An 11,301-nucleotide genomic window follows, 5' to 3' on the forward strand; every position below is an offset into this window, starting at 1 on the left:
ATGATTTATTAGATCGATTTTGATTGAGTTGATTAAATTGAATATCAATTTTAATAATAACATAATGATCTTTTTCTTCGTTACTTTTTTTTTTTCGAAATGCAATTGAATCGTAAATCCTTGACATGCCAAAATATTAGTTAGGTGTTTCGAAGTGATTTGCTTAGATTTTTGGATGGTTTGAAATTTTGAATTAGTTGGATAATAGTTCTTTAGCATTTCTTCCTCATTTGGAGCTGATAAACCGACCTCATCATTCTCATATATTAAAGGACGAACCACGTGAAAGAACTAATTTAATACAAAATGTAAACAAAAGCTCCCGACAAAGGGACGCATGATCTGTCTTTAGTTATACCTCATTGATTAAGCAATGATTATGCTTTTAATCATGTTGTCTTGGAGTTCAGTTCTCTTTTCCGCTTTATTTACTTAACTAATAGACTACCAACATAACCCATTAGCCATATCCAACCGGCCATCTTGTAACGCTTCTTGTTTTCTTTTTCATTTTAAAACGATCTGAAAAGACTTTTCGATTGGATGGCAAAAGCAAGTTTTCACCAAGTTTACCTGTGGTATTTCCTCTTTACTTCGGATTGAAAGGCACGTGATCGCCAGTTGTGAAGGTGACAAATATAAATTTGTCGTTCTTTCACTTGCAAAGTTTAATCTAGTTTTCGAGAATAAATGCCATTCTCCATTGAGCCCATTTTTAACAAAATCCAATCCAAAAACAAGAGATCAGCTAATCAGCACTATAAAAGAAAGCCCAAAATAGTGAGTGGTAATGTATATATAAACATATTACTCACTTTTACATGAATCTATTGTCAAGAACAATAGAAGCAATTCGTTGCATTTTCAATGAAAATTTCTGTTGGATTCATAATTGGTGGTTGGTTTCAGACAGAGATAACTCATGATTGTTCACAAATTGTGAGGCAATGGATTTAGCTTATTGGAAGAGAAATTGTTAATAATGGAGCTGACTAAAATAACAAGGGAAAAGCTTGGTGACATTGACGAAGAAAGTTCAAAATTAATCTCCAGATTCATGATAAAATTATTTATCAGTTTTGCAATAAGATTTTCATAAATAAATTCCAAAGAAAAAACTACATAATATAACAGAGATTCAAATTCCTCAGATGACGAAATTTCACATAGACCCATAAATAAGAAAACGCAGTTGAACAAACCCAAAGAAAGAAAACGAAAAACCAGAAAGAGCTCATATTGTAACTCACATGAAAAAACAAGAAAGAAAGACAGATAACATCCAAACCCAAGAAACAATTTCCAGAAAGAGGGCGGCCATCCGAGCAGAGGTGGAGGCATGCAAGATTTAGACGGGGAGATTAACGACGTCCTTGGGAGGAGGGTTGTCGGCCCTAGAGATAACAGATGATGAGATGGAGGAGCAATTGGTGAACATAAGAGGGCGATCGTGGGCCTCGGAATCATCAGCATCGTCGGAGGTGGAGAGGTTTATACAAGAACAACGTTCGAGCGATGCGAAGAAGGCTTGGGCCACGCTTGTTCCCAACCACGACAAACAGCTGCCCTGATTATTTTCCATTTTTTTTTCTTGTCAGAATTATCTGATTGATTTGGGGTGCAGATTGTTTTGATTGGCTCTTCCTTTTATCGATCTTGATACAGCGAAAATTTTTTTTTTTAAAAAAGTGGGTTCTTTAAAATTCAAAGCCCTAAACTTGAGGAGGAAGCGATGGTCAAAGGCACAAAGCTGGTAAACGACACGAATTTGCCTCCTATGTTTATCTGCTTTTTGTACTTTTGCCCTCTAAAGATTTTACGATATTTACTGAACGGAACGCTGACTAATTTGGTCAAGGACACGTTATCCTACGTGTCATGCCAGGTCAGATACATGTATGTACCTGCTGCAGCTAGAACCATCATCGGTGGATAAACTCGCAATGGAATACTTCAACTGACAGTGAGATTGAGAGAAAGTATACACACAAAAATGGCGACCATTTCAACTCCACTCTCCCATAACACTTTAGCCTTACGACAATTATTAACGAAACGCCATGGTTGTCCTCTTCATCAACTCCCTTTACCTATCAGAATCAGCTGTTCTTCTGGTATGCCTTATTCTTCTTAAAAGCTTCCAAATTCTTTTTTTTTTTTGCCCTTTTCCGAATGTTGGAATATGGTTCGAGGTAGGAAATTAATGGTGGTTAAACAAAAGAAAACGAAGTGATTCCCATTATATGGGTAATCTCAATTTTTGGTTATGTCTTCAGTTCCACTCAAGTTTGGGATCATATTGTTGAGTTATTGTCTGAAACTCAAGGGGGAGCCTTGTTGTAGCTAGTATTTCTTTAAGTTACTGAAGCTTATTAGTGTATTTTTCATTTTTTCTCTCATGGAAGCAGCTAGCAAATGTGTTTCCAAGGAAAGCTCATCTCCCTTTAAGGAACTGAGGACTGTAGCTTGTGGCCTTCTCGCTGTATACGCTTTTGCTACTGCCTCACCTGTAATTGCTGCAAATCAGGTTGAAAACCTGCGCTATTTTCCTTTGTCTGTTTAAGCGTATTTACTTATGACTTGTTTGGCTTAGGTTTACAGCTTGTGGGTTAAGAATTGCTGAGGACACACTGAATTGTTGAACTCTTGTTTACTTCCATTAGTTCCACTCTCATTCTAGTTAACCATTTGTTGATCAGCTGATGTACTTGATGCATTCATAACTTGCCTGTATCTTGGCCAGGAAGAAGAAATAATGAAATTCATATGCAAATTTGCATAATTAATTATTACTATCGAACTGTATAAGTTGCGGTTGGTCCTTTATCCTGTACAAACTGGCTTGCTTGGTAGATGACTGTGGGGAATAAATGTTCCCATATACTCTGGTGATTCCAAACAACAATGTTGTTGATCATAGTAATTACTTGTTTCAAGATAACTAAAGGCTACAAAAATGTAATACGTTTGTTTTGCAGAGGCTTCCTCCACTGTCAACAGAAGCCAACCGATGTGAGCGTGCATTTGTTGGTAATACAATAGGTCAGGCAAATGGTGTATATGATAAGCCGCTTGATCTACGCTTCTGTGATTACACTAATGATAAATCCAACCTGAAGGGAAAGTCTCTTGCAGCAGCACTTATGTCTGATGCTAAGTTTGATGGTGCAGACATGTCAGAAGCCGTGATGTCAAAGGCTTATGCTGTGGGAGCTAGCTTCAAGGGTGATCTTCTGTATCTTCCTTCTGTTTACGTATTGTAAAATCATCCACCTCACTACTGATCAAAATCTTTGAACAATGCTAATTTCTGTCTTAGGAGAATACTTGTGCAAATTATCAACAATTATTTGGCTAATTGGTTCTGATTTTAGGCCCTTAGAGAAGAATGATTGTTTAGTTCTCTCTATGATAGTTTTGAGCACATCCTGCAATTGAACCATGACAAAACTGAAGTCCCTGGGAAAACTACTATGCATTGAGAACCACTATTTGACAAGAAACAATGCAAAAGATAAAATGACTCCCTATTTTGATTGCTATAACTACAACATATCTCCAAGATTGTGGTCATGATCAGGAAGATGGTCTAGATTAAATAACATTTAAATGTGAGAAAACATCAGGATTTTCTAGTTTTTCTGAGCCTAGAATGTCACTGTCCATAATTCTGTATACACTGGACTACTGATAGAACCAATAACGAAATAGGGGACCTTTCTAAAATCATTGTCGCTTTTCACTCAGTACATTTGCATGTCTCAAAATCCTTACCTCAATAGCTTCCTTGAGTTCTAAATTACAAATCCACCACAAGCAACTGTCATTTTTTTTTTAAAGAACTATAAAGATATAGTGCTTTGCTTCATGAAACTCGTCAATAAATGATGACGGATTTGCAAAAACTGATCGCCAAACTTTCATTTGCTAGTCTTAGCGAGCATATGAAAATCATGGCATAGATTTATAAAGAATAAAATTGACCAAATAAATTTGCAGGAACAAACTTCTCAAATGCTGTTTTAGATCGAGTTAATTTTCAAAAAGCCAATCTCCAAGGTGCTGTGTTTAAGAACACTGTGTTATCTGGTTCCACTTTTGATAATGCTCAGTTGGAAGATGCAGTTTTTGAAGATACCATTATCGGTTACATTGATCTTCAGAAGCTATGTACAAATACAACTATCAGTGCTGAAGGAAGAGTTGAGTTGGGTTGTCGATGACTGCATGCAGCTTATTCTCTTATTTGTGTTTCTTTCTATCTTGTTGATTTTGTTAAAAGGTTAATTAACAAATAAATCATGTATGTCTGATAAATCTTCACTGTTTCGTACGTATTTGCATCTATTGACAATTGGTGAACCAAACACTGTTCCTTAGAAAGTATTGTTCTTCATTGCTTGAAACCTATTGGTCTATATATGAGCTATTGCTTGACAAAGTTAGTTTCTGAAGAATCGGAGACAACTCGCATATTAACCTCAATCATTTGAAGCTTTCAACAACAAACTTTTCCACTATTTTTAGTAAAAACTAGACAATGCGCTACAAGAAACGAGCGCATCTGGTGTAGTGGTATCATAGTACCCTCCCACGGTACTGACCGGGGTTCGATTCCCTGGATGCGCATTTTTGGTTTTCCCTTGGCTACCAGTTGATCTTACTAAGAGTATAATTTTTTTGCAGGGACGGGGTTAAGGATAACGTTAAGTTATAATGGTAGGTGGGAGCAAAACCATAGTTGCGACTTGCGCCCACATGCCAGATGTTTTAGGTCTTGGTCAAGAAGTGAAGTAATGATATGGAAGTGGATACATTGAGCATTTCAATTTCATCGCATTAAACGCCACTGCCCTACATTTTGGAAATTTAATGAATACTTGGTATTTACTATCAAAAAAGAAGAAGAAAGAAAAAAGAAATGACTTAATGTTTTGGGTGATTCCACCATTCCAGGACTAGAGTTAATGCAAAGCAGGGCACTAACCTTTCATGAACGTGATCTTATGTTTCATATAAAGTGTGTTCACTACTTTTATCAGATGTAGCAACCGCCATCTCTCGAGTTTTTTTGATATGTTTGTCATCACAAATAGATTTGGGGATTTATCGTTAGACATTGATTTAAGGAATCGTCATCAATCTTTTTTGTTTAAGTGTGATTGATCACCTAAAGAATCTATCCTTTCAAAGAACTCTTAAGCTTAAAGTTTCCTAAAAGAATAAATTCAGGTCCATTAACCAGAATATGATTCGGAAATTCGGTTACAAGTGAGAAAAATTATAACACCCTCACAACGCCCATCAAAAGATAGTACCAGCTCAATTTCGTGTTATCCGAAAAGCCTTAAAAATTTTATCAAGTAATTAATTATTAGAAATTATTTTTAATTAACTTCAATACTTTTGACAGAAAATTAAGAAAAATCCGGTCACCTTAAGAGTATAAAAAAAATTACTGTTTCACTTACAGATGCTCTATCGTCGGATGATTTAACATTAAAAATTTTTTAAGAAAAGAAAAGGACCAAAGGAACTCATGCTTTTATACAAGAAAAATTGATACTTTCAACTTTTTCTTAAAGTATTTTAAAGTTTTTATTTTCAAAGAAAATTGATACCTTCAATTTTTCCTTAAAAATATTTTTTGAAAATTTTTATTTTCAAGAAAAATTGATACTTTCAACTTTTTTTCAAAAATATTTTTAAAAAATTTTCATTTTAAAGAGATCATTGAAAATTAAATGATGTTTAATTAAATCAATAAATAAATAATAAAACTAAATGAAAAAGAAAAAAAAATCTTTGGCACGGCTCTAGAGACAAAATCGGTTGGTTGGCTTGGTACGTGGCTCGATTCAACGGCTCAATTAGCCAACCATCCTTTGATAATCTTCACCACTATATTTTGTTGCCTGATCAATCATTCCGAATCGGTTTCTTTTGCTGGAAGTATATCTAAGCAATGAGATCCATTAACTGTATATAAGGCAAGAATGCTTTTTAAAATATTTTCCAAAACCCCGCATCAACTATAAGGATCTTTCAGCCCATTTGAAAAGATGATGTTGCTACCAAACCTCTAGAGAATCAATTTTATATCATGGCCACCGTAATAGGAAGTGACCCAATGAGGCCACGAAGAAACGTCGTAGTAACTCATGCACTGTTGTATAAAGCTGTTTAGGTCGAAGGGATCAGGTTGGAATATGGTGTTGTTGCCGATACCAATGGGTATCACCATTTCACTACATGTCTGCCATCTTCACCCTATAGTTGTTTCGGATTGGTTGGTTGGTTGATTAATATAGAAAGAACGATTCCCTCTATAAGCAACAATGCCAACAAAAATCTTGCTGAGAATATCTAGTTTTTCACTTCCATCAATGCCTCTGCATATCAAGATTACTGGATACCTCAGGGGTTGATTATATTGAGCTGTTGAAGCATACATGTTCGTCACCGCGTTTTTAAGCTCTGAAGAATTGGTTAATGGATCGCAAGTTTTGAATTTCGTGCTGAGGATTGAAAGACCATAGGGTTGAGAAGCAATTTTATTGATTTTAGACCATGATTTTTGTATGGTTTGGTAGCAGGTCTCGTTCACTTCCCTAAAATCCTTAATGATGACTGAAAAGTAAGCACCGCTTGGTGTAATTTTATCAAAGTAAAGAACTGGAGCTAATGAGGCCACAGCTCCCAAAACAACATGAGGGTACTTCAGTCGAAACCATGAAGCCAGAATTCCCTCATATGATCCTCGGATTATGATGATCGGCTAATAGAAAGCATGAAGTTTCTTCTTGATATGCATGATGATTTCTGCATAGTCTGCTATGGCTTGGACATAGTTGAAATAGCCAAGAGTGCTTGCATTTTTGAAGGTTTATTCCCTTAATCCGAATGGTATTGATTTTCCATAGTATCGATGCTCAATGTATATAAAGAGAGCATTAAAGCGGATGGCATTGTCATTGAGGAAACCAATAACAGCAAGATCACCGTCTAAAGGCTCTTTAGCTCCAAGATAGGCTAGAATTGGTGCATTAGCATTGGCTCCACCCCAATACTTGAAGTTCATCACATATCTTTGTTGAAAAGTGGAATAGCTTTCAGGCTTGTAGTTGAAGTGATCAAGTGTTTGAGGGTAATAAAAAGTTTGAAAATCTTCTAAAACTGATGCAGATAACATAAGATCAGGCTGTTTCAAGATTAATGTTCCTCTTGTTGAACTTAGTCTCAAAATGTCAAATCGACCAGCATTGTAGCTATTCTCTGATTTCTATCTTTTTTTAAGTTTTTATGTCTGTTTCTTTTGATTGCTGAATCATGTTGGTTCTATTTTGGGTTTATTGCTTTCTATTTTTGAAATTGATGTACCTTTAACCGCTTCTGCCTCTGGAAGGAATCGATTATGTCAGTTGGTGTTGATGATTGTGGCAATGGAAGCATGTGAGTGGCTAGGTGATTTGCGGTCACTATCTAAGGCTGGAATTCATGGTTGGTAACTGGGATTCATGGCTAGTAGGACTTGGTTAGATGCTTAAGCAGAGGTGACAGTATGGTATTAATGGTGTGGAACAGAATGGTATTTGTTGTGGTGGAGGATGAGCTCTCAAGACCTTCTATTATCGGTTACAATGGTGGTTGATGGCAACGATTGATGGTAATGGTTGATGATTGAGCTGCAGTGGGGTGAAGGATATGGTTTTTTTATGTAATCTGTTTCTTTGTTTGTTTTCCCTGATCCCTCATCCCCTATTGCCAATGAATCACCATGATTTATAAAATTATGTTGATAGAGTTTCAGTTCAATTCTTATTAGCATCCAAATTTAAATATTAACATTTAGATAATAATCATCACAATCACCAAGCCTAATCTCGATTTTTTAACTTTTTTTTCTCTTTTTTTATTAATTAATCATATAATGAAGAGAAAGAAAGAAAGAAAATAGATAGACCATAAAATAAAAATAAAAAACAATGATAAATACGAAATAAAAATATGAAATAAAAATGAATAAAAATTCCTACAATCGAGCTTGGATTGGTCTCAATTGACAAAGAATCCCAGATAAAATAGGGTGTCTACAGCTGCCTCTCTTTGCGCAGTTTCTGTGTAACAAAAATTATGCAAAGATGTAAACACCCCTCATATCTAGATAATCAGCTCGACATGTTTTTTTTTTGTTTTTTTAATCAGACACTCAAACTTGCTGAATGGCATAGAGCTCTCCTATGTAGAGTCTGACAACTTTTGAAAAAATAAAGGCTCCCCTAAGCAGAGGTTCAACAACTTAGAAAAATAAAAGGCTCTTCTAAATAGAGGCTCAACGACTTTTGAAAATAAAATGAAGCTCTTTTAATCAGAGGCTCAACGACTTTTGAAAATAAAAGCTCCTCTAAATAAAGGCACAACAACTTTGAAAAATAAAATGAACCTCCTCTAATTAAAGGCTTAACGACTTTTGAACATAAAATACTCCTTTAAACAGAGGCACAACAACTTTGAAAAATAAACAAAGCTCCTTTAAACAGAGGCTCAATAACTTTGAAAAATAAAAGGCTCATCTAAACAGAGGCACAATGACTTTAGAAAAATAAACAAAACTCCTCTAAACAGAAGCTCAACAACTTTGAAAAATAAAAAAAGCTTCTATAAATAGAGGCTCAACGACTTTGAAAAAATAAACAAAGCTCCTCTAAACAGAGGCTCAATAACTTTGAAAAATAAAAAAAAAGCTCCTCTAAATAGAGGCAACAGAACTTTGAGAAAATAAATGGCTCCTCTAAATAGAGGTAACAGAACTTTAAAAAAATAAATGAGGCTTCTTGACAATCATGTCTAGAAGAGTCAAAAATTATGTTTGAAGGAATTTCAGGAGATTATACCCAAGGGTCTTACAAATCGATCCTGATATCGAGAAATATCTTTTTTCAAGGATTAGAATCTTACCTCACAAACTTTTTCTCAAATTTAAAACTTTAACATCAAAAAGTCCTCACATCTGTCTTCTCTATGTGGGATTTGGTAATATCCATGCACTAGACCTTTCTAAATGCAATGTATGCTATGCATTAGATGTTAAAAAAAAAAATGCAATGCATGCAAAATTCAATGCATGCTATGCAAATACTGGCTAATTAATTCCCATTCAGTTGTGGTACTCAAGTTTCTCAAGCTCTTTTCTTGGGCCTCAAACCTTTTATTCTTCAAAGACCAAGTTACGTTATTCTTCAAAGATCAAGTCAGTGTAACTCTCAATCATCTCTTTCATTTAATTCTCACATTCTTTCTGTAAAAAATCTTTTTTCAAATTCAATGTCCTTATTAGAAACTGGACATCTCAAATTTACCTTTATCACTCTCGACTTCTCTAATATAATGTAGAAATCTTTCATGCTATTATTTATTTATCAATCATTATTTCAAACTCAAAAAGTAAGAATGCATTCACACATTTCTTTCATTGCAAGGTATTAAAGAGAAAAGAATAAGAATGGTTAGAAAATAGTCAACAGAAGCGACACATAAAAAATGAAGTAGAATGTCTTTTATTGGCAAAAAATGCTGGCAAACTTTGGCCAAAAAAGAATTACAAAGATAGGTATGGGAAAAAAATGCTCGAAAATGAACAATCGGATAATCATGATAACACATCTCGAAGTCCTTTTCAAAAAACTCAACTACCTGATGCCTTTAATAACTTAGAGTTTCTCAAAATATGCTAGCTTCCTTGCTAATGAATTTTTAAATTTGATGCTGTATTCTTCTTATCTAAGCTGCATTTCTAAGTTTTCAACTTAGATAAACCCCCATTTGACTCAAATCGCCCTCTTAAGGTTTTTGCCTTGAATCTTTTTTTTATTTTTTTATTTTTTTTATTTTTTTATTTTTCATTTTTTTTATTTTTTTAAGCATAGTACTTTTCACAGCATCAGAATTTATAGGATGAGGTAAATCACTTTAATCCATCTCAACTAGTATCAATGCTTCACCCAAGAAAGCCCATTTCACCATATATGGCCCTTCTCAATTCGAAATCCATTTTCTTCTATTATCATACTGACTTGAGAGAATTATTTTCAAGATCAACTCTCCTTCTTGAAAACACTGAGGTCAAACTTTTTTGTCATGAGCCCTCATCATTCTTCTTTGATATAGCTGACCATAACATAACGTTGTCAACTCTTTTTCTCTATGAAATTTAACTATTTATAGCATTCTCAAATCCATTCAACCTCTTTCAGTTCAATTTCTTTTTAGAATCTTCAAGGATAAGATCTCTACTTCTACTAGCAATACAACTTGCATCTCATAAACAAAAAAAAAAATAGAGTTACCCTAGTAGAGGTATGCACTGACGTTCGATATGCATGCAGTGCAAATAGCAACTTCTCATGTCAATCTTTATAGGTCTCGATCATCTTTTAAAATTTTTTTTATATTTTTATTAGCTGCCTCTACTGCCTCATTCATTTTTGAATGATATGGCACTGAATTATGATGCTTGATCTTGTATTGGGTACATATTTTTTATATCATCTTACTATTTAAATTCTTAGCATTGTCAGAAATGATTCTCTCTGAAAGTCTATATCTGTAAATAATCTCTTTTTTTATGAACTTACAAATCATAAATCGTGTTACATTTGTAAATGATGCCGCCTCTACCTATTTCGTGAAGTAATCTATCATCACAAAAATAAACCTATACCTATTAAAAGCCTTTGGGGTAATAGGATCAATGACATCTATGCCCCACATCGAGAATGGCCAAGGCAATGCCAAAACATATAAAACAGATGGCAGAGCACGGATCTTATCGGTATATATCTGGCATTTATGACATTTACAAGTATAGTCAATGCAATCACTCTCCATTGTTAACCAATAGTGCCATACTCTCATGATCTGTCTTGTGATCATATGTCCATTAGCATGTGCCCAACATATTCCATCATGCACCTCTTTAATGATTTTTCTTACCTTAGCCTTACTTACGCATCTCAACAATACTTGATCATGGCTTCTTTTGTACATAATGTCTCCATCCAGAAAAAAGCTCATAGCTAATCTTCAGATGACCCTTTTATCATTCTCTGTTGCTTGGATTGGATATTGCTAATTCTTAAAGTACTATAATATATCATAAAACTAGGGCTTTCCATCATCATCTTCTTCTACATTAGAACAATGAGTAGGCATATCTTTGATATCTAATTTGATAGGCTGAATGTCAGTATTATTATTAATTCGGATCATTACCACCAAAGTAGCAAAGGCATCGACAATCAA

At 34.5% G+C, this 11,301-nt stretch overlaps 1 protein-coding gene, 1 non-coding gene and 1 pseudogene across 3 annotated transcripts; 2 read left to right on the forward strand and 1 right to left on the reverse strand.

The window, feature by feature from the left end:
* Positions 1-1,862: 1,862 nt before the first annotated feature.
* On the forward strand, positions 1,863-4,406 carry LOC111316047 (thylakoid lumenal 17.4 kDa protein, chloroplastic-like). 2 transcript variants are annotated; one of them, XM_022918060.2, is made up of 4 exons: positions 1,863-2,114; positions 2,406-2,527; positions 2,979-3,225; positions 4,000-4,406. In XM_022918060.2, exons 1-4 carry the CDS (start codon positions 1,994-1,996, stop codon positions 4,221-4,223), a joined length of 714 nt encoding a protein of 237 aa, XP_022773795.2. In that variant the 5' UTR covers positions 1,863-1,993; the 3' UTR covers positions 4,224-4,406. The 2 variants fall into 2 exon arrangements, with proteins under 2 accessions (XP_022773795.2, XP_022773802.2); XM_022918067.2 differs by having other exon boundaries at positions 1,872-2,114; positions 2,409-2,527.
* Positions 4,407-4,558: 152 nt separating this feature from the next.
* TRNAG-CCC (transfer RNA glycine (anticodon CCC)) lies at positions 4,559-4,629 on the forward strand. Its single transcript has one exon. It is a non-coding gene; the product is annotated as a tRNA-Gly (tRNA).
* Positions 4,630-5,648: 1,019 nt separating this feature from the next.
* LOC111302840 (uncharacterized) lies at positions 5,649-7,452 on the reverse strand (annotated as a pseudogene).
* Positions 7,453-11,301: the final 3,849 nt, after the last annotated feature.

The sequence above is a fragment of the Durio zibethinus genome, chromosome 9, assembly GCF_047325235.1.
Source record: "Durio zibethinus cultivar Kanyao isolate XHJ-2024 chromosome 9, ASM4732523v1, whole genome shotgun sequence".
NCBI lineage: Eukaryota > Viridiplantae > Streptophyta > Magnoliopsida > Malvales > Malvaceae > Durio > Durio zibethinus.